The sequence below is a fragment of the Salmo salar genome, chromosome 02, assembly GCF_965601325.2.
Source record: "Salmo salar chromosome 02, fSalSal1, whole genome shotgun sequence".
Taxonomy (NCBI): domain Eukaryota; kingdom Metazoa; phylum Chordata; class Actinopteri; order Salmoniformes; family Salmonidae; genus Salmo; species Salmo salar.
The window spans coordinates 80,235,001-80,261,041 of record NC_138292.1 but is presented as its reverse complement, the minus strand read 5'-3'; the positions used below and the strand labels follow the sequence as shown (position 1 = coordinate 80,261,041).

The following is a 26,041-nucleotide window of genomic DNA, read 5'->3' as shown; positions in this document are numbered from 1 at the left end:
GTGTAATGTGAGGGGGTTACCAGGTCAGTGTGTAGTGTGAGGGGGGTTACCAGGTCAGTGTGTAGTGTGAGGGGGGGTTACCAGGTCAGTGTGTAATGTGAGGGGGGTTACCAGGTCAGAGTGTAATGCGACGGGGGTTACCAGGTCAGAGTGTGTAGTAAGGGGGGTTACCAGGTCAGAGTGTGTAGTAAGGGGGGTTACCAGGTCAGAGTGTAATGTGAGAGGGGTTACCAGGTCAGTGTGTAATGTGAGGGGGGTTACCAGGTCAGTGTGTAATGTGAGGGGGGTTACCAGGTCAGAGTGTAATGTGAGGGGGGTTACCAGGTCAGAGTGTAATGTGAGAGGGGTTACCAGGTCAGAGTGTGTAGTGATGGGGGTTACCAGGTCAGAGTGTGTAGTGAGGGGGGTTACCAGGTCAGAGTGTGTAGTGAGGGGGTTACCAGGTCAGAGTGTGTAGTGAGGGGGGTTACCAGGTCAGAGTGTGTAGTGAGGGGGTTACCAGGCCAGTGTGTGTAGTGAGGGGGTTACCAGGTCAGAGTGTGTAGTGAGGGGGTTACCAGGTCAGAGTGTGTAGTGAGGGGTTACCAGGTCAGAGTGTGTAGTGAGGGGGTTACCAGGTCAGAGTGTGTAGTGAGGGGGTTACCAGGTCAGAGTGTGTAGTGAGGGGGTTACCAGGTCAGTGTGTGTAGTGAGGGGGTTACCAGGTCACAGTGTGTAGTGAGGGGGTTACCAGGTCAGTGTGTGTAGTGAGGGGGTTACCAGGTCAGAGTGTAATGTGACGGGGGGGTTACCAGGTCAGAGTGTGTAATGTGAGGGGGGTTACCAGGTCAGAGTGTGTAATGTGAGGGGGTTACCAGGTCAGTGTGTAGTGTGAGGGGGGTTACCAGGTCAGTGTGTAGTGTGAGGGGGGTTACCAGGTCAGTGTGTAATGTGAGGGGGGTTACCAGGTCAGAGTGTAATGCGACGGGGGTTACCAGGTCAGAGTGTAATGCGACGGGGGTTACCAGGTCAGAGTGTGTAGTAAGGGGGGTTACCAGGTCAGAGTGTGTAGTAAGGGGGGTTACCAGGTCAGAGTGTAATGTGAGAGGGGTTACCAGGTCAGTGTGTAATGTGAGGGGGGTTACCAGGTCAGTGTGTAATGTGAGGGGGGTTACCAGGTCAGAGTGTAATGTGAGGGGGGTTACCAGGTCAGAGTGTAATGTGAGAGGGGTTACCAGGTCAGAGTGTGTAGTGATGGGGGTTACCAGGTCAGAGTGTGTAGTGAGGGGGTTACCAGGTCAGAGTGTGTAGTGAGGGGGTTACCAGGTCAGAGTGTGTAGTGAGGGGGTTACCAGGTCAGAGTGTGTAGTGAGGGGGTTACCAGGTCAGTGTGTAGTGAGGGGGTTACCAGGTCAGAGTGTGTAGTGAGGGGGTTACCAGGTCAGAGTGTGTAGTGAGGGGGTTACCAGGTCAGAGTGTGTAGTGAGGGGGTTACCAGGTCAGAGTGTGTAGTGAGGGGGTTACCAGGTCAGAGTGTGTAGTGAGGGGGTTACCAGGTCAGAGTGTGTAGTGAGGGGGTTACCAGGTCAGAGTGTGTAGTGAGGGGGTTACCAGGTCAGAGTGTGTAGTGAGGGGGTTACCAGGTCAGAGTGTGTAGTGAGGGGGTTACCAGGTCAGAGTGTGTAGTGAGGGGGTTACCAGGTCAGAGTGTGTAGTGAGGGGGTTACCAGGTCAGAGTGTGTAGTGAGGGGGTTACCAGGTCAGAGTGTGTAGTGAGGGGGTTACCAGGTCAGAGTGTGTAGTGAGGGGGTTACCAGGTCAGAGTGTGTAGTGAGGGGGTTACCAGGTCAGCAGCTCCACTGCCTACTAATGAGTCTTCTATGTTCTCTCATTTCTCCCTCAACCATCTCTCTCATCTCCTCTACATTAAACTTGACTGAAACTTTCACGGCGCACCAAAGTGTTGCTCTTTAGCATTCAGAACCACAATGTAATAGTGAGAAAATAAAAGGTCTCTGCTCTTGTCTCTTTCAGAGGAGAATGGACTTTCTTTAAACGTCTGATGTCCGGGGTGTCCTGAGAATGAAAAGGTAAATGCCACAGCCTTCTAGAACTACCTGACGACAGATACAACAGAGGGAGAGAGAGAGGGGGAGAAGGGGAAAGGGACAGAACGAAGGGGGGTTGGAGAGAGTAATAGAAAACAGAGGAGAGAGCGGGGGGGGGGGGGGCAGAGAGAGAAGGGGGGGCAGAGAGAAGGGGGGGCAAAGAGAGAAGGGGAGCAGCGAGGGAAGGGAGGCAGAGAGGGGTAGAGAGAGAAAGGTGGGCAGGGAGAGAAGGGGGGCAGAGAGAGAAGGGGGGCAGTTAGAGAAGGGGGTAGAGGGGGAAGGCAAAGGGGGGTAGAGGGGGAAGGCAGAGAGAGAAGGGGGTAAAGGGGGAAGGCAGAGAGGATGAAGGCAGAGAGGGGGTAGAGGGGGAAGGCAGAGAGAGAAGGGGGTAAAGGGGGAAGACAGAGAGGGGGTCGAGGGGGAAGGCAGAGAGAGAAGGGGGTAAAGGGGGAAGACAGAGAGGGGGTCGAGGGGGAAGGCAGAGAGAGAAGGGGGTAAAGGGGGAAGGCAGAGAGGGGGTAGAGGGGGAAGGCAGAGAGGGGGTAGAGGGGGAAGGCAGAGAGAGAAGGGAGGTAAAGGGGGAAAGCAGAGAGGGGGAAGGCAGAGAGGGGGTAGAGGGGGAAGGCAGAGAGGGGGTAGAGGGGGAAGGCAGAGAGAGAAGGGGGGTAAAGGGGGAAGACAGAGAGGGGGTAGAGGGGGAAGGCAGAGAGGGGGTAGAGGGGGAAGGCAGAGAGAGAAGGGAGGTAAAGGGGGAAAGCAGAGAGGGGGAAGGCAGAGAGAGAAGGGGGGTAAAGGGGGAAGGCAGAGAGGGTAGAAGTGAGATGGAGTGGATTGATCTCTCCTATCTTTACCTCCCAAGTCTCAGACACCATTTAAGACAAAAGAACAGAGGTTTGTGATTGGCTGAAAGGAGAAAAACAGAAGGGATATTAATGGTATAATCAAAAATATGCAAATTAACTCCTGGTTTCAATTTAAATGCAGATTCTGATATTTAACATCTAGTAGAGAAGAGATGGATACACTAGAGACAGAGGTAGAGAGACAGGGAGCAAGAGGAGAGAGGGGGAGGTAGAGAGACAGGGAGAAAGAGGAGAGAGGGGGAGGTAGAGAGACAGGGAGAAAGAGGAGAGAGGGGGAGGTAGAGAGACAGGGAGAAAGAGGAGAGAGGGGGAGGTAGAGAGACAGGGAGAAAGAGGAGAGAGGGGGAGGTAGAGAGACAGGGAGAAAGAGGAGAGAGGGGGAGGTAGAGAGACAGGGAGAAAGAGGAGAGAGGGGGAGGCAGAGAGTCAGGGAGAAAGAGGAGAGAGGGGGAGGTAGAGAGACAGGGAGAAAGAGGAGAGAGGGGGAGGTAGAGAGACAGGGAGAAAGAGGAGAGAGGGGGAGGTAGAGAGACAGGGAGAAAGAGGAGAGAGGGGGAGGTAGAGAGACAGGGAGAAAGAGGAGAGAGGGGGAGGTAGAGAGACAGGGAGAAAGAGGAGAGAGGGGGAGGTAGAGAGACAGGGAGCAAGAGGAGAGAGGGGGAGGTAGAGAGACAGGGAGAAAGAGGAGAGAGGGGGAGGTAGAGAGACGGGGAGAAAGAGGAGAGAGGGGGAGGTAGAGAGACGGGGAGAAAGAGGAGAGAGGGGGAGGTAGAGAGACAGGGAGAAAGAGGAGAGAGGGGGAGGTAGAGAGACAGGGAGAAAGAGGAGAGAGTGGGAGGTAGCGAGACAGAGGGGGAAAGGGAGAAAGGGCGAGAGAGACAGGGAGAGAGGGGGAGGTAGCCCCTAGTCTAACCTCCAGCTAGTCTCATCTCCAGCCCCTAGTCTAACCTCCAGCTAGTCTTATCTCCAGCCCCTAGTCTAACCTCCAGCTAGTCTCATCTCCAGCCACTAGTCTAACCTCCAGCTAGTCTCATCTCCAGCCCCTAGTCTAACCTCCAGCTATACCTAGTCTTATCTCCAGCCCCTAGTCTAACCTCCAGCTATACCTAGTCTTATCTCCAGCCCCTAGTCTAACCTCCAGCTATACCTAGTCTCATCTCCAGCCCCTAGTCTAACCTCCAGCTATAGCTAGTCTCATCTCCAGCCCCTAGTCTAACCTCCAGCTAGTCTCATCTCCAGCCCCTAGTCTAACCTCCAGCTAGTCTCATCTCCAGCCCCTAGTCTAACCTCCAGCTAGTCTCATCTCCAGCCCCTAGTCTAACCTCCAGCTAGTCTCATCTCCAGCCCCTAGTCTAACCTCCAGCTAGTCTCATCTCCAGCCCCTAGTCTAACCTCCAGCTAGTCTCATCTCCAGCCCCTAGTCTAACCTCCAGCTAGTCTCATCTCCAGCCCATAGTCTAACCTCCAGCCCCTAGTCTAACCTCCAGCTATACCTAGTCTTATCTCCAGCCCCTAGTCTAACCTCCAGCTAGTCTCATCTCCAGCCCCTAGTCTAACCTCCAGCTAGTCTCATCTCCAGCCCCTAGTCTAACCTCCAGCTAGTCTTATCTCCAGCCCCTAGTCTAACCTCCAGCTAGTCTCATCTCCAGCCCCTAGTCTAACCTCCAGCTAGTCTCATCTCCAGCCCCTAGTCTAACCTCCAGCTATACCTAGTCTTATCTCCAGCCCCTAGTCTAACCTCCAGCTATACCTAGTCTCATCTCCAGCCCCTAGTCTAACCTCCAGCTAGTCTCATCTCCAGCCCCTAGTCTAACCTCCAGCTAGTCTCATCTCCAGCCCCTAGTCTAACCTCCAGCTAGTCTCATCTCCAGCCCCTAGTCTAACCTCCAGCTAGTCTCATCTCCAGCCCCTAGTCTAACCTCCAGCTAGTCTCATCTCCAGCCCCTAGTCTAACCTCCAGCTAGTCTCATCTCCAGCCCATAGTCTAACCTCCAGCTAGTCTCATCTCCAGCCCCTAGTCTAACCTCCAGCTAGTCTCATCTCCAGCCCCTAGCCTGACACCGTCTGAGAGGCCTGATGATAACACCGTACCATCTGTTGACACCGTCTGAGAGGCCTGATGATAACACCGTACCATCTGTTGACACCGTCTGAGAGGCCTGATGGTAACACCATACCATCTGTTGACACCGTCTGAGAGGCCTGATGGTAACACCGTACCATCTGTTGACACCGTCTGAGAGGCCTGATGGTAACACCATACCATCTGTTGACACCGTCTGAGAGGCCTGATGATAACACCGTACCATCTGTTGACACCGTCTGAGAGGCCTGATGGTAACACCATACCATCTGTTGACGCCGTCTGAGAGGCCTGATGATAACACCGTACCATCTGTTGACACCGTCTGAGAGGCCTGATGATAACACCATACCATCTGTTGACACCGTCTGAGAGGCCTGATGATAACACCGTACCATCTGTTGACACCGTCTGAGAGGCCTGATGATAACACCATACCATCTTTTGACGCCGTCTGAGAGGCCTGATGGTAACACCGTACCATCTGTTGACACCGTCTGAGAGGCCTGATGGTAACACCGTACCATCTGTTGACGCCGTCTGAGAGGCCTGATGATAACACCGTACCATCTGTTGACACCGTCTGAGAGGCCTGATGATAACACCGTACCATCTGTTGACACCGTCTGAGAGGCCTGATGATAACACCGTACCATCTGTTGACACCGTCTGAGAGGCCTGATGGTAACACCATACCATCTGTTGACACCGTCTGAGAGGCCTGATGGTAACACCATACCATCTGTTGACACCGTCTGAGAGGCCTGATGATAACACCGTACCATCTGTTGACACCGTCTGAGAGGCCTGATGGTAACACCATACCATCTGTTGACACCGTCTGAGAGGCCTGATGGTAACACCGTACCATCTGTTGACACCGTCTGAGAGGCCTGATGGTAACACCATACCATCTGTTGACACCGTCTGAGAGGCCTGATGGTAACACCATACCATCTGTTGACACCGTCTGAGAGGCCTGATGATAACACCATACCATCTGTTGACACCGTCTGAGAGGGCCAGTTATGTTTTGTTCAGGACTGAGAGGTGTGTGTGTGGCAGACCTGGGGGTATGGCATCTCGTATTCCAACATCATTATGTAGGAGTGTGTATAGACACCGCCATCCAACGGCAGGCTCAGTGTGTGTGACAGTGTGTCACCAGCGTCCAATGACAGGCTCTGGAGTATCAGGTTTCCACGGAGACAACAGACATATGTTCCAAACATCACCCAGAGGACACCCACACCAGAAATCACCTAGGGCTAAGAGACAACTGTCAGAAGACATCTCAGTCACATCCTCACTCACTTTTCTCTGCCCCTCCCTACCTCTGTCCTCCTCTCCATCCCTCCCTCCCCCTCTGTATCTCTCCCTCCCCCTCTGTATCTCTCCCTCCCCCTCTGTATCTCTCCCTCCCCCTCTGTATCTCTCCCTCCCCCTCTGTCCTCCTCCATCAGTCACTGAGCTCTTCAGTAAGGCCACTCTACTGCCAACGTTTGTCTATGGACATTGCATGGCTGTGTGCTCGATTTTATACACCTGTCAGCAACGGGTGTGACTGAAATAGCCGAATCCACTTATTTGAAGTAGTGTTCACATACACTAAGTATACAAAAGGAATCTACCTCAATGACCTCGTATCCCTGCACATTGACTCAGTACTGGTACCCTGTCTATATAGCCAAGTTATTACCTCGTACCCCTGCACATTGACTCAGTACTGGTACCCTGTCTATATAGCCAAGTTATTACCTCGTACCCCTGCACATTGACTCAGTACTGTTACCCTGTCTATATAGCCAAGTTATTACCTCGTACCCCTGCTCATTGACTCAGTACTGTTACCCTGTCTATATAGCCAAGTTATTACCTCGTATCCCTGCACATTGACTCAGTACTGGTACCCCGTCTATATAGCCAAGTTATTACCTCGTACCCCTGCACATTGACTCAGTACTGGTACCCTGTCTATATAGCCAAGTTATTACCTCGTACCCCTGCACATTGACTCAGTACTGGTACCCCGTCTATATAGCCAAGTTATTACCTCGTATCCCTGCACATTGACTCAGTACTGTTACCCCGTCTATATAGCCAAGTTATTACCTCATACCCCTGCACATTGACTCAGTACTGGTACCCTGTCTATATAGCCAAGTTATTACCTCGTACCCCTGCACATTGACTCGGTACTGAGTTATCGTTATTCTTTGGGTATTTATTCCTGGTTAATATTTTTCTATATTTTTCTCTCTGCATTGTTGGGAAGTGCCCGTCAGTAAGCTTTTCACTGATAGTCTGTTGTTGACGAAGAATGTGACATTTGATTTACTAATGACGTTATGGCCAATTGAAAAATACACAACAACATTTCTGCATAAAGTTTAAATAAAGTTTAAAGGACTCTCACATAAGGTCATTTTGTGTTTTCCAGACCACCTCAAACATGTGAATCCATGCCTGGGCTGTATGGACCCATTATTAATGGAGATATGGCCATGTGAATCCATGCCTGGGCTGTATGGGCCCATTATTAATGGAGCTATGGCCATGTGAATCCATCCCTGGGCTGTATGGGCCCATTATTAATGGAGATATGGCCATGTGAATCCATGCCTGGGCTGTATGGGCCCATTATTAATGGAGATACGGCCATGTGAATCCATCCCTGGGCTGTATGGGACCATTATTAATGGAGATATGGCCATGTGAATCCATCCCTGGGCTGTATGGGCCCATTATTAATGGAGATACGGCCATGTGAATCCATCCCTGGGCTGTATGGGACCATTATTAATGGAGATATGGCCATGTGAATCCATCCCTGGGCTGTATGGACCCATTATTTATGATGGAGATATGGCCATGTGAAACCATCCCTGGGCTGAATGGACCCATTATTAATGGAGATATGGCCATGTGAATCCATCCCTCGGCTGTATGGACCCATTATTAATGGAGATATGGCCATGTGAATCCATCCCTGGGCTGTATGGGCCCATTATTTATGATGGAGATATGGCCATGTGAAACCATCCCTGGGCTGTATGGACCCATTATTAATGGAGATATGGCCATGTGAATCCATCCCTGGGCTGTATGGACCCATTATTAATGGAGATATGGCCATGTGAATCCATCCCTGGGCTGTATGGACCCATTATTTAAGGAGATATGGCCATGTGAATCCATCCCTGGCTGTATGGGCCCATTATTTATGGCCATGTGAATCATGTCCAACACGGCCCCATGCAGCTGATTGGCTGCTGTTCCTAAGCCCTAAGCCGGAGCAGTGTACCCCTGGTGACATCTATCCAACCAGTTACCTACCAGAGTACCCCTGGTGTCATCTATCCAACCAGTTACCTACCAGAGTACCCCTGGTGACATCTATCCAACCAGTTACCTACCAGAGTACCCCTGGTGACATCTATCCAACCAGTTACCTACCAGAGTACCCCTGGTGACATCTATCCAACCAGTTACCTACCAGAGTACCCCTGGTGACATCTATCCAACCAGTTACCTACCAGAGTACCCCTGGTGACATATATCCAACCAGTTTCCAATCTTGGGGTTTCTTAGCCTGTATTTCAGTGGCCATATTGGAAACACCCGCCAGGGGGGTAATTCACAAAACCAGCAATGGCTCTATTTCCCAAAGTACTTGTTTAGACATGCCCTAGCTGTGTGTGAAATGTGGTGGCTCTAGCACAAAGTATTCAAATAAATGTCACGTAGCTGTCGGACTAGGGTCAAAACAATGTGAATCAATATGATCCTATTAGAATGATTGTATAATATTATCTGTGGGGATTATTTAGTGGGTAGATAATATCAAAATTACTTTGTAATGTCGTCTGGAATGATTTTACCCCCCCCCCCAAAAAAATATACAAATCTCTGGCAAAGGCCTTGAGGCCGATACGTATTAAAGATTAGTGATCCTATCAAGAGCAGTGTGCAGGTTTCTTCTTTCTTCTCATGCTATTCAACTGTCATCAGGCACCTGCAAAAAAAAATAGCTCAGATGTGCGAGTGCCTTTTGAATTTTTACAGGAAATCTGGACGACAGCCATTTAATTAAAATGTCGACTCTGGTCAACTAACAGGCTTCCCAGACTGCCTCCAATTGTTTAAATGTTTCCTTAAGGTATCTAGTATTAGTGTACCACGTTTGATACTTGTATCATAAAATGGAACAATTATTTCAACTATGAGCTAGACTCCAGTAGACAGCTCATCAGAGAGAGAGATCTCACAGCAATGACAAAGGTGAGGGTCCTACGGCACGGCACGGCGCGGCGCACACACACACACACGAGCCCTGCACAGGTATGAATTATAAGCCCGAGCCCTACCCACATTTAGGTCCTACTCTAACCCAGTCCCGATTTCAATTTGGAAGAAGCAAAGGCCTGAAACCAGAAATATCTTCCTCTATCAGCAAATCCATTAGCTGCTCCTCTGTCTGTCACTCTCTCCCAGCACGCAGCCCGCTCTGCTCATGGCGGCTCTGAGTCTCCATGGCAACGGCTCCGCTTGGGCTGCTCTGCTCAATGAAGAGACATGAGAGAACAGAGAGCTGTTAGCTACTGTTGGTCACTCTAAACGCCGACAAAAACTACAGGAACGCAACTCTTTTCTGTGAAATCATTTCTCCAGTCTTCTTTTTGACGAGGTTGAAGCACTTCGGACACCACGTTATGACCTTAGATATGACCTTAGTACGTAGCAGAGCACGAAGCAAAAGGCTGAGCTTCAAAATGTTAGTGATACCCGGACCCAGCTCGTACCCTGTTTAGTGATACCCGGACCCAGCTCGCACCCTGTTTAGTGATACCCGGACCCAGCTCGTACCCTGTTTAGTGATACCCGGACCCAGCTCGCACCCTGTTTAGTGATACCCGGACCCAGCTCGTACCCTCTTTAGTGATATCCGGACCCAGCCCGTACCCTGTTTAGTGATACCCGGACCCAGCCCGTACCCTGGTTAGTGATACCCGGACCCAGCCCGTACCCTGGTTAGTGATACCCGGACCCAGCCCGTACCCTAGTTAGTGATACCCGGACCCAGCCCGTACCCTGGTTAGTGATACCCGGACCCAGCCCGTACCCTGGTTAGTGATACCCGGACCCAGCCCGTACCCTGGTTAGTGATACCCGGACCCAGCCCGTACCCTGGTTAGTGATACCCGGACCCAGCCCGTACCCTGGTTAGTGATACCCGGACCCAGCCCGTACCCTAGTTAGTGATACCCGGACCCAGCCCGTAACCTAGTTAGTGATACCCGGACCCAGCCCGTAACCTAGTTAGTGATACCCGGACCCAGCCCGTACCCTGGTTAGTGATACCCGGACCCATCCCGTACCCAGCCCGTACCCTCATTAGTGATAAAGAAAACTACCTACTCCACCCTAACCTGATGTATCATGTCAGGGCACGTCAGGTAGCAGAGCTCTAACACAAATACACTGCAGGGATGCGCTTTATCTCACCGGCTCTTAGGACTCCCTATACAGTAGATCTACCTCTACATGTCAGTGTAGAGGCAGGGCGGCGGCATAACGAGGCAGGGCGGCGCCATAACAAGGCAGGGCGGCGCCATAAGCAGGCAGGGCAGCCCAATGAATCAAATTTGAATAGAAATTGCAATAGTGACATGAGCAATAACCACATGGCATTTATTTTTAATGCTACTCAGCTGCATGTAACGGACGTTTTTACGTCGTTTGTCGTCTCTTGCCAGGCTCCATCGCTCTTCTCTTGCGGCTACTACCTCCTAGGACCCTGTCACTCCAGCAGGCACAGCTGGCTGTTGGATTCCCTGAGTCTGCATGCCGCTGCTCCTTAGGCCAACGCCACTGCTCCCCAGGCCAACGCCACTGCTCCCCAGGCCAACGCCACTGCTCCCCAGGCCAACGCCACTGCTCCCCAGGCCAACGCCACTGCTCCCCAGGCCAACGCCACTGCTCCCCAGGCCAACGCCACTGCTCCCCAGGCCAACGCCACTGCTCCCCAGGCCAACGCCACTGCTCCCCAGGCCAACGCCACTGCTCCCCAGGCCAACGCCACTGCTCCCCAGGCCAACGCCACTGCTCCCCAGGCCAACGCCGCTGCTACGCCACTGCTCCCTAGGCCAACGCCGCTGCTCCCTAGACAATGCAGTCAAGAACCAAGAACCTGCTTTCAACTTTGTTTCTTTATACACATCCATGGTGTGTATTATATTATAAGTTAGTTTGTCTTTCTCTCTGCAAAACGGTAGTTAGTCTTAGCAAGCAAAAAATAAATAATACGTTACCCGCTAATGCTAAATTGCCAACTAGCTAGCAAAGACTACGGAGCTAGGGGGACAAATCTGGCTAGCAAAGACTACGGAGCTAGGGGGACAAATCTGGCTAGCAAAGACTACGGAGCTAGGGGGACAAATCTGGCTAGCAAAGACTACGGAGCTAGGGGGACAAATCTGGCTAGCAAAGACTACGGAGCTAGGGGGACAAATCTGGCTAGCAAAGACTACGGAGCTAGGGGGACAAATCTGGCTAGCAAAGACTACGGAGCTAGGGGGACAAATCTGGCTAGCAAAGACTACGGAGCTAGGGGGACAAATCTGGCTAGCAAAGACCACGGAGCTAGGGGGACAAATCTGGCTAGCAAAGACCACGGAGCTAGGGGGACAAATCTGGCTAGCAAAGACCACGGAGCTAGGGGGACAAATCTGGCTAGCAAAGACTACGGAGCTAGGGGGACAAATCTGGCTAGCAAAGACTACGGAGCTAGGGGGACAAATCTGGCTAGCAAAGACTACGGAGCTAGGGGGACAAATCTGGCTAGCAAAGACTACGGAGCTAGGGGGACAAATCTGGCTAGCAAAGACTACGGAGCTAGGGGGACAAATCTGGCTAGCAAAGACTACGGAGCTTGGGGGACAAATCTGGCTAGCAAAGACTACGGAGCTGGGGGACAAATCTGGCTAGCAAAGACCACGGAGCTAGGGGGACAAATCTGGCTAGCAAATGTTCGCTGTAATACAGGCTGCTACCAGTTGTGCAACGACGTGCTCTGAATCAGAGCGGAATAGGCGAAGCTATTCTAAAAATCTGTGTCAATGGTTACTTTTCAGGAGATGTTACAAGGTCCTCTGGGAACACTGTGGTTTCTACTGCTGCTATACCTGACCTGGTGCTGTGGTTTCTACTCTACCTGACCTGGTGCTGTGGTTTCTACTCTACCTGACCTGGTGCTGTGGTTTCTACTCTACCTGACCTGGTGCTGTGGTTTCTACTCTACCTGACCTGGTGCTGTGGTTTCTACTCTACCTGACCTGGTGCTGTGGTTTCTACTCTACCTGACCTGGTGCTGTGGTTTCTACTCTACCTGACCTGGTGCTGTGGTTTCTACTCTACCTGACCTGGTGCTGTGGTTTCTACTCTACCTGACCTGGTGCTGTGGTTTCTACTCTACCTGACCTGGTGCTGTGGTTTCTACTCTACCTGACCTGGTGCTGTGGTTTCTACTCTACCTGACCTGGTGCTGTGGTTTCTACTCTACCTGACCTGGTGCTGTGGTTTCTACTATACCTGACCTGGTGCTGTGGTTTCTACTATACCTGACCTGGTGCTGTGGTTTCTACTATACGTGACCTGGTGCTGTGGTTTCTACTATACCTGACCTGGTGCTGTGGTTTCTACTATACCTGACCTGGTGCTGTGGTTTCTACTATACGTGACCTGGTGCTGTGGTTTCTACTATACCTGACCTGGTGCTGTGGTTTCTACTATACCTGACCTAGTCATTTCCTCTGTGAAGCCAAACACCAACCCATAGAAATAAAACAATGACATGGCCCCATATTGTGCAGCCCTGAAACGAGCCACGCGCAGCGGAACCTGTCCAATGAGCCTCCACTGTCTAAAGTCATCAAGGAAAGAACAATTAGAAAGGAGGATGAAGCATGAACACAACCACCCAAAACACCTCTCCTCTTTCCATCAAAAAGGTCAAACAACAACCTTTTTACAGTCTGTTATTGGTAACTCTGGAGGGTTAAATCTTATGGACGTTTTAGCCGTGAGACATCTTGTTCATCTGATGGACATCTTGATTAAAGGGTATCTTCAGAAAGAGCAAAGAGTCTTTTCATATCTTTTATAACCATACAATCAATATAGTGTATAAACCCAAGGGCTGTGGACTACAGAGCGACCCGAGCTGTGTCAGTCTACACAAACAGACGAGAGATCAGAGATTGTCAAGGCAATATCTTTTAGATATACAACACACAGTATAGAAGAGGAGAGATTGTCAAGGCAATATCTTTTAGACACACCAGACAGTATAAAAGAAGAGAGATTGTCAAGGCAATATCTTTTAGATACACAACACACAGTATAACAGAGGAGAGATTGTCAAGGCAATATCTTTTAGACACATAGTATAACAGAGGAGAGAGGGAGGGAAGGGGGAAGAGATTCCACTGCTCAACATCACATTATCCTAGTGTGTAAGATCTCTGCTCTCTCCAAAATGTTGAACAAGCAACCTAACTCAGTCTCTCCCTTTCTTCCCTGGTCCCCCCCCCCGTCTCGGTCTCCATCCCTTCCCATCTTGTCTCGGTCTCCCCCTGTCTCAGTCTCCCCGTTTCTCTTTCTGTCTCTGTTTCCCAGAAGACTGTATATATATTCAGGCATTATGGGATACCATGAGGAGGTTTGGATTTAATATACCTTTTAATTACTGTTCTCTCTCCCCGCTGTCTCTCGCTCCCCCATTGTCTCTCTCCCCACTGTCCCTCTCTCTCTCCCCACTGCCTCTCTCTCTCTCCCCACTGCCTCTCTCTCTCTCCCCACTGTCTCTCTCCCCACTGTCTCTCTCCCCACTGCCTCTCTCTCTCTCCCCACTGCCTCTCTCTCTCTCCCCACTGCCTCTCTCTCTCTCCCCACTGCCTCTCTCTCTCTCCCCACTGTCTCTCTCTCTCCCCCCACTGTCTCTCTCTCTTCCCCCACTGTCTCTCTCTCCCCACTGTCCTCTCTCTCTCTCCCCCCACTGTCTCTCTCCCCTCTTTCTAAATCTTTGCCCTCTCTCAAGGGTGTGGAAGAGTGGAGAGGGATGAGGAGAGGGAGAAGAAGGGAATGAGAAGGGGGATTTGACATTCGACACCGCAGGGGACTTAAAAAGCAGGATGTTTTTAATCCTACACATGCACACACTTCATTAAGCTTTATCTGACGTCTGCAAAATGTATTAATTACGATCAATTAAATTGATTTTGCAAGACCGCGTGTTTCAACCATTATAAGCATAAAGAGAGAAAGAGAAGGAGGGGGGGTGAAAGGGACCGAAAGAGAGTGTGGTTCTCTCTGATGTTAGAGCATAGGGATTTCAACGCCAGGATCGTCAGTTCGATTCCCTCGGGGTGCTGGCCACCCATCCGAAAAATATATACATAAATGACTACGTTGCTATGGCTAAAAGCGTCTGCTAAATGATATAGACACACACACACACACACACACACACACACACACACACACACACACGAAATTACACATATGGAATCATGTAGTAACCAAAAAAGTCTTAAATAGATCAAAAAGTATTTTAGATGAGATTCTTCAAAGTAGCTACCCTTTGCCTTGATGACAGCTTTGCACACTCTTGGCATTCTCTCAACCAGCGTCACCTGGAATGCTTTTCCAACAGTCTTGGAGTTCCCACATAAGCTGAGCACTTGTTGGCTGCTTTTCCTTCACACTGCAGTCCAACTCATCCCAAACCATCTCAATTGGGTTGAGGTCAGGTGACTGGATGCCAGGTCATCTGATGCAGCACTCCATCACTCTCCTTCTTGGTCAATTAGCCCTTACACAGCCTGGAGGTGTGTTGGGTTATTGTCCTGTTTAAAAACAAATGATAGTCCCACTAAGGGCAAACCAGATGGGATGGTGTATCGCTGCAGAATACTGTGGTAGCCATGCTGGTTAAGTGTGCCTTGAATTCTAAATAAATCACTGTCAACAGCAAAGCACCGCCACACCATCACACCTCCTCCTCCATGCTTCACGGTGGGATATACACATGTGGAGATCATCCCTTCACCTACTCTGTGTCTCACAAAGACACGGCGGTTGGAACCAAAAATTGCACATTTGGAATCATCAGACCAAAAAAAAACAGCTTTTCATCGGTCTAATGTCCATTGCTCGTGTTTCTTGGCCCAAGCAAGTCTCTTCTTCTTATTGGTGTCCTTTAGTAGTGGTTTCTTGGCAGCAATTCGACCATGAAGGCCTGAATCACGCAGTCTCCTCTGAGCAGTTGATGTTGAGATGTGTCTGTTACTTGAACTCTGTGAAGCATTTATTTGGGCTGCAATTTCTGAGTCAGGTAACTCTAATGAACTTATCCTCTGCAGCAGAGGTAACTCTGGGTCTTCCTTTCCTGTGGCGGTCCTCATGAGAGCCAGTTTCATCATGGCGCTTGATGGTTTTAGTGACTGCACTTGAAGAAACTTTCAAAGTTCTTGAAATGTTCCGGATTGACTGACCTTCATGTCTTAAAGTAATGATGGACTGTCGTTTCTCTTTGCTTATTTGAGCTGTTCTTGCCATAATATGGACTTGGTATTTTACCAAATAGGGCTATTTCTGTATACCACCCCTACCTTGTCATAACACAACTGATTGGCTCAAACGCATTGAGATAAGAAATTCCACAAATAAAGTTTTAACAAGGCACACCTGTTAATTGAAATGCATTCCAGGTGACTACCTCATGAAGCTGGTTGAGAGAATAACAAGCATGTTGAAAGCTGTCATCAAGGCAAAGGGTGGATACTTTGAAGAATATCAAAAATAAAATATATATAGATTTGTTTAACACATTTTTGGTTACTACATGATTCCATATGTGTTATTTCATAGTTTTGATGTCTTTATTATTCTACAATGCATAAAATAGTAAAAATAAAGAAAAACCCTTGAATGAGAAGGTGTGTAAAAACTTTTGACTGGTACTGGTACTGGTACACACACACACACACACACACACACACACACACTGCCTTCAGACCCCTTGTCTTTTTCCACATTTTGATACGTTACAGCCTTATTCTAAAATGGATCAAATAAAACTTCCTCAGCAATCTACACACAATACCCCAAAATGACAGTGAAAACAGTGTGCAAATGTATAAAAATAATGAACAGAAATACCTTATTTACGTAAATATTAAGACCCTTTGCTATGAGACTCGAAATTGAACTGCATCCTGTTCGCAATGATCATCCTTGAGATGTTTCTACAACTTGATTGGGGTCCACCTGTGGTAAATTCAATTGATTGGACATTTGGAAAGGCACACAACTGTCTATATAAAGTCGCACAGTTGACAGTTCATGTCAGAGCAAAAACCAAGCCATGAGGTCGAAGGAATTGTCCGTAGAGCTCCGAGACAGGATTGTGTCGAGGCACAGATCTGGGGAACGGTACCAAAACATTTCTGCAGGATTGAAGGTCCCCAAGAACATAGTGGCCTCCATCATTCTTAAATGGAAGATGTTTGGAATCACTGAGGTTTTTCCTAGAGCTGGCTGCCCGGCCAAACTGAGCAATCAGGGGAGAAGGGTCTTGGTCAGGGAGGTAGACCAAGAAGCCAATGGTCACTGATAGAGCTCTAGAGTTCCTCTGTGGAGATGGTAGAACCTTCCAAAAGGACAACCATCTCTGCAGCACTCCACCAATCAGGCCTTTATGGTAAAGTGGCCAGACGCAAGCCACTCCTCAGTAAAAGGCTCATGACAGCCCACTTGCAGTTTGCAAAAAGGCACCTAAAGGACTCTCAGACCATGAAAAACAAGATTCTCTGGTTTGATGAAACCAAGATTGAACTCTTTGGCAGGAATGCCAAGCGTCACGTCTGGAGGAAACCTGGCACCATCCCTACGGTGAAGCATGATGGTGGCAGCATCATGCTGTTTTTCAGTGGCAGGGACTGGGAGACTAGTCAGGATCGAGGGAAAGATGAACAGAGCAAGGTACACAGAGATCCATAATGAAAACCTGCTCCAGAGCACTCAGGGACACCAGACTGGGGAGAAGGTTCAACTTCCAACAGGACAACAACCCTAAGCACAAAGCCAAGACAACGCAGGAGTGGCTTCAGGACAAGACTTTGAATGTCCTTGAGCGGCCCAGCCAAAGGCCGGACTTGAACCCTATCGAACATCTCTGGAGAGACCTGAAAATAGCTGTACAGCGACTCTCCCCATCCAACCTGACAGAGCTTGAGAGGATCTGTAGAGAAGAATGGAAAAACTCCCCAAAATACAAGTGTGCCAAGCTTGTAGCGTCATACCCAAGAAGACTCGTGGCTGTAATCCCTGCCAAAGGTGCTTCAACAAAGTACTGAATACTTATGTAAATGTCACATCTGTTCTTTTATTTGTAATAAATGTGCAAACATTTCTGAAAACCTCTTTTTGCTTCATCATTATGTGGTATTGTGTGTAGATCGATGAGGAGAAAAAAACGATTTAATCAATTTTAGAATACGGCTGTAATGTAACAAAATGTGGAAAAAGTCAAGGGGTATGAATACCTTCCGAATGCGCTGTATATTTATATTAGAGACAGGAAGAGGAATCATTAAACACAGATTCCTCCAGTGGAGAGGGGGATTTGGGTGACCAGTATGGGGCAGGTTTTTAGCAGTATTATCTGGCAACGCCAGTCTATAGCTAAATAACACTATAATCAGCAACCCTGGTATATAGTTCAGTAACATCAACAGGACTGATTAGCTAGGGGTGAATAATACAATACATTTAACAGTCTCTAGGGGCGAATAATACAATACATTTAACAGTCTCTAGGGGTGAATAATACAATACATTTAACAGTCTCTAGGGGTGATGTATCTAATGTGGTTTAAACGTTAGTGTATAATATCACAGAGAAATGCTGTTTTTAGGCTAATAAAGAGATAGGAGGAAATAGAGAGAGAGGGCGAGGAAAGGAGAGAGAGACAGAAAGGGGAAGGAGAGAGAACTAGAGAAACCGAAAGGGGAAAGGAGGGAGAGAGCGAGGAAGGGCAGAGAAGGTCAAATAGAAGGACGTGTAAAGAAAGAAGATAAAGCAGAAAATAGAAGTGTGAAAGGACAAGCTGACAACACCCATCGACGCAAAACCTTTTACACTGTTCTCACACACGCGCCCTGCCTCCGCGGGACGCTCCGCGCCCTGCCTCCGCGGGACGCTCCGCACCCTGCCTCCGCGGGACGCTCCGCACCCTGCCTCCGCGGGACGCTCCGCACCCTGCCTCCGCGGGACGCTCCGCACCCTGCCTCCGCGGGACGCTCCGCACCCTGCCTCCGCGGGACGCTCCGCGCTCCCATTGTGTGCGTCACCAGTCATTACCAGTGCAGGCTACATGCTGGTGTGTCATACTAACACACACAGACAACCTGAACAACACAATATAAAGTGTGTGGGTGCATGAGAGAGAGAGACCATTATAAATACAACCCATATGTAGGTTTACTTCTTTTCCCTTTTGTACTTCAACTATTTGCACATAAATGACATTTGTAACGTCTTTATTCTTTTGGAACTTCTGAGAGTGTAATGTTTACAGTTCAATTGTATTGTTTATTTCACTTTTGTTTATTATGTAGTTTACTGCTTTGGCAATGTTAACATATGCTTCCCATGCCAATAAATCCCTTAAATTGAATTTTAATTGAATTGAGAGAGAGACAGACATGAATAGAGAAGAGAGGAAGGAGAGGGAGAGGAGAGAGAGAGGAGAGGAGAGAGAGAGAGGAGAGGGGAGAGAGGAGAGGAGAGGGGAGAGAGGAGAGGAGGGAGAGAGGAGAGGAGGGAGAGAGGAGAGGAGGGAGAGAGGAGAGAGAGAGGAGGAGGGAGAGAGGAGGAGGAGTACTTGAGCTGAGTTTAATAAATATTGACAGTGAATCATCTTTGCTGACAGGGTCGCAGGTGGCTCTCTGAGGATTTAACACACTGGAGAGAACACACACACTAAAACCCAAATGAAGCTTAACGAACCATCAAAACGAAGTTTGATGTCCTTTAAGAAAAATGACCCCCCCATCTCTCCATCTCCGCTTTCTAACCCTCTCTCTCTCTCTCATCCTTTTTCTATCTCTCCTCAATGACATTCTCCTGCTTTCTTCACCTGTTATCTTTTCAATCTGCCACTGAATTGATACACAGCGTTCATTCATCCCCCCATCTCTCTCCTCTCTTTCTCTAACCCTCCAATCTCCCTCATCTCTTTCTCCCTCTGATAACCACCTGTGTTAAAGTCTCTTCACGTGTAACCTAACGTAGCAGACATAACTAGTCTCTTCACGTGTAACCTAACGTAGCAGACATAACTAGTCTCTTCACGTATAACCTAACGTAGCAGACATAACTAGTCTCTTCACGTGTAACCTAACGTAGCAGACATAGTCTCTTCACGTATAACCTAACGTAGCAGGCATAACTAGTCTCTTCACGTATAACCTAACGTAGCAGACATAACTAGTCTCTTCACGTGTAACCTAACGTAGCAGACATAACTAGTCTCACTCTACAGAGAGAGAGAGAGATCCAGATCTACAGAGAGAGAGAGAGAGAGAGAGAGAGAGATCCAGATCTACAGAGAGAGAGAGAGAGATCCAGATCTACAGAGAGAGAGAGAGAGATCCAGATCTACAGAGAGAGAGAGAGAGATCCAGATCTACAGAGAGAGAGAGAGAGAGAGAGAGAGATCCAGATCTACAGAGAGAGAGAGAGAGAGATCCAGATCTAGAGAGAGAGAGAGAGAGAGAGAGAGAGAGAGAGAGAGAGAGAGAGAGAGATCCAGATCTACAGAGAGAGAGAGAGAGAGAGATCCAGAGAGATCCAGATCTACAGAGAGAGAGAGAGAGAGATCCAGATCTACAGAGAGAGAGAGAGAGAGATCCAGATCTACAGAGAGAGAGAGAGAGAGAGATCCAGATCTAGAGAGAGAGAGAGAGAGAGATCCAGATCTAGAGAGAGAGAGAGAGAGAGAGAGAGAGAGAGATCCAGATCTACAGAGAGAGAGAGAGAGAGAGAGAGAGAGAGATCCACAGAGAGAGAGAGAGATCCACAGAGAGAGAGAGAGAGAGAGAGAGAGAGAGAGATCCAGATCTACAGAGAGAGAGAGAGAGAGAGCGAGAGAGATCCAGATCTACAGAGAGAGAGAGAGCGAGAGAGATCCAGATCTACAGAGAGAGAGAGAGAGAGAGAGATCCAGATCTACAGAGAGAGAGAGAGAGAGAGAGAGATCCAGATCTACAGAGAGAGAGAGAGAGAGATCCAGATCTACAGAGAGAGAGAGAGAGAGATCCAGATCTACAGAGAGAGAGAGAGAGATCCAGATCTACAGAGAGAGAGAGATACAGATCTACAGAGAGAGAGAGAGAGAGATACAGATCTACAGAGAGACAGAGAGAGAGATACAGATCTACAGAGAGAGAGAGAGAGATACAGATCTACAGAGAGAGAGAGAGAGATACAGATCTACAGAGAGAGAGAGAGAGATACAGATCTACAGAGAGAGAGAGAGAGATACAGATCTACAGAGAGAGAGAGAGAGATACAGATCTACAGAGAGAGAGAGAGAGAGATACAGATCTACAGAGAGAGAGAGAGAGATACAGATCTACAGAGAGAGAGAGAGAGATACAGATCTACAGAGAGAGAGAGAGAGATACAGATCTACAGAGAGAGAGAGAGAGATACAGATCTACAGAGAGAGAGAGAGAGATACAGATCTACAGAGAGAGAGAGAGAGATACAGATCTACAGAGAGAGAGAGAGAGATACAGATCTACAGAGAGAGAGAGATACAGATCTACAGAGAGAGAGAGATACAGATCTACAGAGAGAGAGAGATACAGATCTACAGAAAGAGAGAGATACAGATCCACAGAGAGAGAGAGATACAGATCCACAGAGAGAGATACAGATCCACAGAGACATACAGATCCAGGAGAGCCAGCGAAAACGAGAGCCAGGAGAGCCAGAGAAAACGAGAGCCAGGAGAGCCAGAGAAAACGAGAGCCAGGAGAGCCAGCCAGCGAGAGCCAGCCAGCGAGAGCCAGCCAGAGAGTGAGCAATAACATAATAATAATGTGGGGGGTGATTATATCTGTCCTGTTTCACACATGTACCAGTATGTATTAATACACACGTGTGAATTGGAAATGTATATATAAACATATACAAACTCCCTCAGACAATTAGGGTTAAGTGCCTCGGTCAAGGTCACAGATAGATTTTTCACCTTGTGGGTTCGGTGATTGGTTACTGGCCCAACGTTCTAACCACTTGGCCACCTTGTCGGTTTGGTGATTGGTTACTGGCCCAACGTTCTAACCACTTGGTCACCTTGTCGGTTCGGTGATTGGTTACTGGCCCAACGTTCTAACCACTTGGTCACCTTGTCGGTTTGGTGATTGGTTACTGGCCCAACGTTCTAACCACTTGGTCACCTTGTCGGTTTGGTGATTGGTTACTGGCCCAACGTTCTAACCACTTGGTCACCTTGTCGGTTTGGTGATTGGTTACTGGCCCAACGTTCTAACCACTTGGTCACCTTGTCGGTTCGGTGATTGGTTACTGGCCCAACGTTCTAACCACTTGGTCACCTTGTCGGTTTGGTGATTGGTTACTGGCCCAACGTTCTAACCACTTGGTCACCTTGTCGGTTTGGTGATTGGTTACTGGCCCAACGTTCTAACCACTTGGTCACCTTGTCGGTTTGGTGATTGGTTACTGGCCCAACGTTCTAACCACTTGGTCACCTTGTCGGTTTGGTGATTGGTTACTGGCCCAACATTCTAACCACTTGGCCACCTTGTCGGTTTGGTGATTGGTTACTGGCCCAACATTCTAACCACTTGGCCACCTTGTCGGTTTGGTGATTGGTTACTGGCCCAACATTCTAACCGCTTGGCCACCTTGTCGGTTTGGTGATTGGTTACTGGCCCAACATTCTAACCGCTTGGCCACCTTGTGGGTTTGTTTACCTTAAACAGTAGAGAGTCGTCCATGTGTTCAGCGTAGACAGAGGTCAGTCTGTACTGGTTCTCAGTAGTGATGTCTATCTGATAGCCTGTCAGAACATAACACACCGTCCTGAACTCCTGAATCTTCCTCTGGAACACCTGGCAACAACAAATACAACACTGGTTCACAATAGTCTCTCTGTCACTCACTCACAATCGCCGTCACTCACTCACACTCATCAGTAGAGACGAGGTAGAGAAGAGAGAGACAAGGTAGAGAAGAGAGAGACAAGGTAGAGAAGAGAGAGAGAGACGAGGTAGAGAAGAGAGAGAGAGACGAGGTAGAGAAAGAGAGACGAGGTAGAGAAAGAGAGAGAGAGAGACGAGGTAGAGAAAGAGAGAGAGAGAGACGAGGTAGAGAAAGAGAGAGAGAGAGACGAGGTAGAGAAAGAGAGAGAGAGAGACGAGGTAGAGAAAGAGAGAGAGAGAGACGAGGTAGAGAAGAGAGAGAGAGAGACGAGGTAGAGAAAGAGAGAGAGACGAGGTAGAGAAGAGAGAGAGAGAGACGAGGTAGAGAAGAGAGAGAGTAGAGACGAGGTAGAGAAGAGAGAGAGAGAGACGAGGTAGAGAAGAGAGAGAGAGAGACGAGGTAGAGAAGAGAGAGAGAGAGACGAGGTAGAGAAGAGAGAGAGAGAGACACGAGGTAGAGAAGAGAGAGAGAGACACGAGGTAGAGAAGAGAGAGAGAGACACGAGGTAGAGAAGAGAGAGAGAGACACGAGGTAGAGAAGAGAGAGAGAGACACGAGGTAGAGAAGAGAGAGAGAGACACGAGGTAGAGAAGAGAGAGAGAGACACGAGGTAGAGAAGAGAGAGAGAGACACGAGGTAGAGAAGAGAGAGAGAGACACGAGGTAGAGAAGAGAGAGAGAGACACGAGGTAGAGAAGAGAGAGAGAGACATGAGGTAGAGAAGAGAGAGAGACATGAGGTAGAGAAGAGAGAGAGAGACATGAGGTAGAGAAGAGAGAGAGAGACATGAGGTAGAGAAGCGAGAGAGACATGAGGTAGAGAAGCGAGAGAGACATGAGGTAGAGAAGCGAGCGAGACATGAGGTAGAGAAGCGAGCGAGACATGAGGTAGAGAAGCGAGCGAGACATGAGGTAGAGAAGCGAGCGAGACATGAGGTAGAGAAGCGAGCGAGAGATGAGGTAGAGGAGCGAGAGAGAGATGAGGTAGAGGAGCGAGAGAGAGATGAGGTAGAGGAGCGAGAGAGAGATGAGGTAGAGGAGCGAGAGATGAGGTAGAGGAGCGAGAGAGAGAGAGATGAGGTAGAGGAGCGAGAGAGAGATGAGGTAGAGGAGCGAGAGAGACGAGGTAGAGGAGCGAGAGAGACATGAGGTAGAGAAGCGAGCGAGACATGAGATAGAGAAGCGAGCGAGACATGAGGTAGAGAAGCGAGCGAGAGATGAGGTAGAGAAGCGAGCGAGAGATGAGGTAGAGGAGCGAGAGAGAGATGAGGTAGAGGAGCGAGAGAGAGATGAGGTAGAGGAGCGAGAGAGAGATGAGGTAGAGGAGCGAGAGAGAGAGAGATGAGGTAGAGGAGCGAGAGAGAGAGAGATGAGGTAGAGGAGCGAGAGAGAGATGAGGTAGAGGAGCGAGAGAGACGAGGTAGAGGAGCGAGAGAGACATGAGGTAGAGGAGCGAGAGAGAGATGAGGTAGAGGAGAGAGAGAGAGAGAGAGAGAGAGAGATGAGGTAGAGGAGAGAGAGAGAGATGAGGTAGAGGAGAGAGAGAGAGATGAGGTAGAGGAGAGAGATGAGGTAGAGGAGAGAGAAAGAGATGAGGTAGAGGAGAGAGAGATGAGGTAGAGGAGGGAGAGAGAGATGAGGTAGAGGAGGGAGAGAGAGATGAGGTAGAGGAGGGAGAGAGAGATGAGGTAGAGGAGAGAGAGAGAGATGAGGTAGAGGAGAGAGAGAGAGATGAGGTAGAGGAGAGAGAGATGAGGTAGAGGAGAGAGAGATGAGGTAGAGGAGAGAGAGATGAGGTAGAGGAGAGAGAGATGAGGTAGAGGAGAGAGAGATGAGGTAGAGGAGAGAGAGATGAGGTAGAGGAGAGGAATAAGATGTGTAGGAGGAAGAAAGGGGGATAAAACATGTTTATTTTCTATGTAATACAACATTCCACACCTCCTTCAACCGCTGGTTCTTCAGTTCAGCACTCTCCATCTGTTTACGCAGATCTAGAACACAGAACAGTCGTGTTAAGCCAGATGTAGAACACACAGAACAGTCACTTAACGTTGAACTGTCATGTTAAAGTAGACCTACAACACAGAACAGTCACTTAACATTGAACTGTCATGTTAAAGTAGACCTACAACACAGAACAGTCACTGCTCCATCTGCTCAGATAGATCTACAACACAGAACAGTCACTGCTCCATCTGCTCAGATAGATCTACAACACAGAAAAGTCACTGCTCCATCTGCTCAGATAGATCTACAAACACATGGAACTGGCAGGCCGGATTTTGCCCGTGGGTGGTAATTTTATTTCTCCCGCGGGTGGTTTTATTTGTCCCACGGGTGGTTTTATTTGGTCCACGGGTGGTTTTATTTGGCCCCCAAATTTTTTAAGAAATAAGCTCCAGATTTCTCACATTAAAATCACTTGTTCCCAAGTATTTCACACATAATAGAGAAAGACAGGTGATCATATACACATGAAAACAAGGTTTCAAATGATTATGTTTTAGTCAAACTTATCTGTTTGGCCTTCTTGAGGTCAATTTTCAGTCTACATAATTACAAATAATTTGTTCCAGCCTCCCGACCGTCCACTCCAGAAAGAAAATATGAATCTAATTGATGATCCCTGACATAGAACATAGCAGAGAACATGACATATAGAATATAGAACATAGCAGAGAATATGGCATATAGATTAGTCTGCATAGTCTTAAACACAGTCACTATGCAGATCTAGGAGAGAGGACACAAGAAGAGTGGAGAAGTGGTGGAGAGGAGAGGAAGAAAGAAGAGTGGAGAAGAGGTGGAGAGGAGAGAAGATGAGGAGAAGAGGTGGGGAGGAGAAGATGAGAAGAGGTGGAGAGGTAGAGGATAGGAGAGTTTAAGAGGAGTGGTGGAGGAGAGAAGACGTGGGGAGGAGAGAAAGGAAGAGGAGTGGAGAAGAGGTGGAGAGGAGATGAGGAGAAGAGGTAGAGAGGAGAGGAAGGAAGATGAGGAGAAGAGGTGGGGAGAAGAAGGAAGAGGAGGGGAGAAAATGAGAAGGGGTGGAGAGGAAAGAAGAGAGGAGGTGGAGAGGGGAGAGATGAGGAAAGAAGAAGAGAGGAGAAGAGGTGGAGAGGAGAAGAGAGGAGGTGGAGAGGAGAGAGAGGAGGTGAGAGGAGAAAAGAGAGAAGAGAGGAGGTGGAGAGGAGGAGAGGAGGTGGAGAGGAGAAGAGGAGGTGGAGAGGAGGAGAGGAGGTGGAAAGGAGAAGAGGAGAAAGAGAGGAGGTGGAGAGGAGAGAGAGGAGGTAGAGAGGAGAAGAGAGGAGGTAGAGAGGAGAGAGAGGAGGTAGAGAGGAGAAGAGAGGAGGTAGGAGGAGAGAGAGGAGAGAGGAGAGAAGAGAGGAGGTGAGAGAGTGGAGAGAAGAGAGGAGGTGGAGAGAAGAGAGGAGGTGGAGAGAAGAGAGGAGGTGGAGAGAAGAGAGGAGGTGGAGAGAAGAGGGAGGTGGAGAGAAGAGAGGAGGTGGAGAGAAGAGAGGAGGTGGAGAGAAGAGAGGAGGTCGAGAGAGAGAGGAGGTGGAGAGAAGAGAGGAGGTCGAGAGAAGAGAGGAGGTGGAGTGGTGGAGAGAAGAGAGGAGGTGGAGAGGAGAAGAGAGGAGAGAAGAGAGGAGGTGGAGAGGAGAAGAGAGGAGGAGAGAAGAGAGGAGGTGGAGAGGAGAAGAGAAAGGAATAATTA

General features: G+C 48.9%; 1 protein-coding gene across 3 annotated transcripts in view; it reads right to left on the bottom strand.

Moving 5' to 3' along the window:
* The window catches only part of mad1l1 (mitotic arrest deficient 1 like 1), a 103,675-nt gene that overhangs the window by 9,792 nt on the left and 67,842 nt on the right, over window positions 1-26,041 (bottom strand). For all 3 annotated transcript variants that reach the window (XM_045710464.2, XM_045710460.2, XM_082967446.1), the window contains exons 17-18: window positions 24,265-24,317; window positions 22,101-22,238 (exon numbers count right to left, since the gene is read on the bottom strand). In XM_045710464.2, the coding sequence (XP_045566420.1) occupies window positions 22,101-22,238; window positions 24,265-24,317 (191 nt within the window). The remainder of the gene's footprint in view (window positions 1-22,100; window positions 22,239-24,264; window positions 24,318-26,041) is intronic.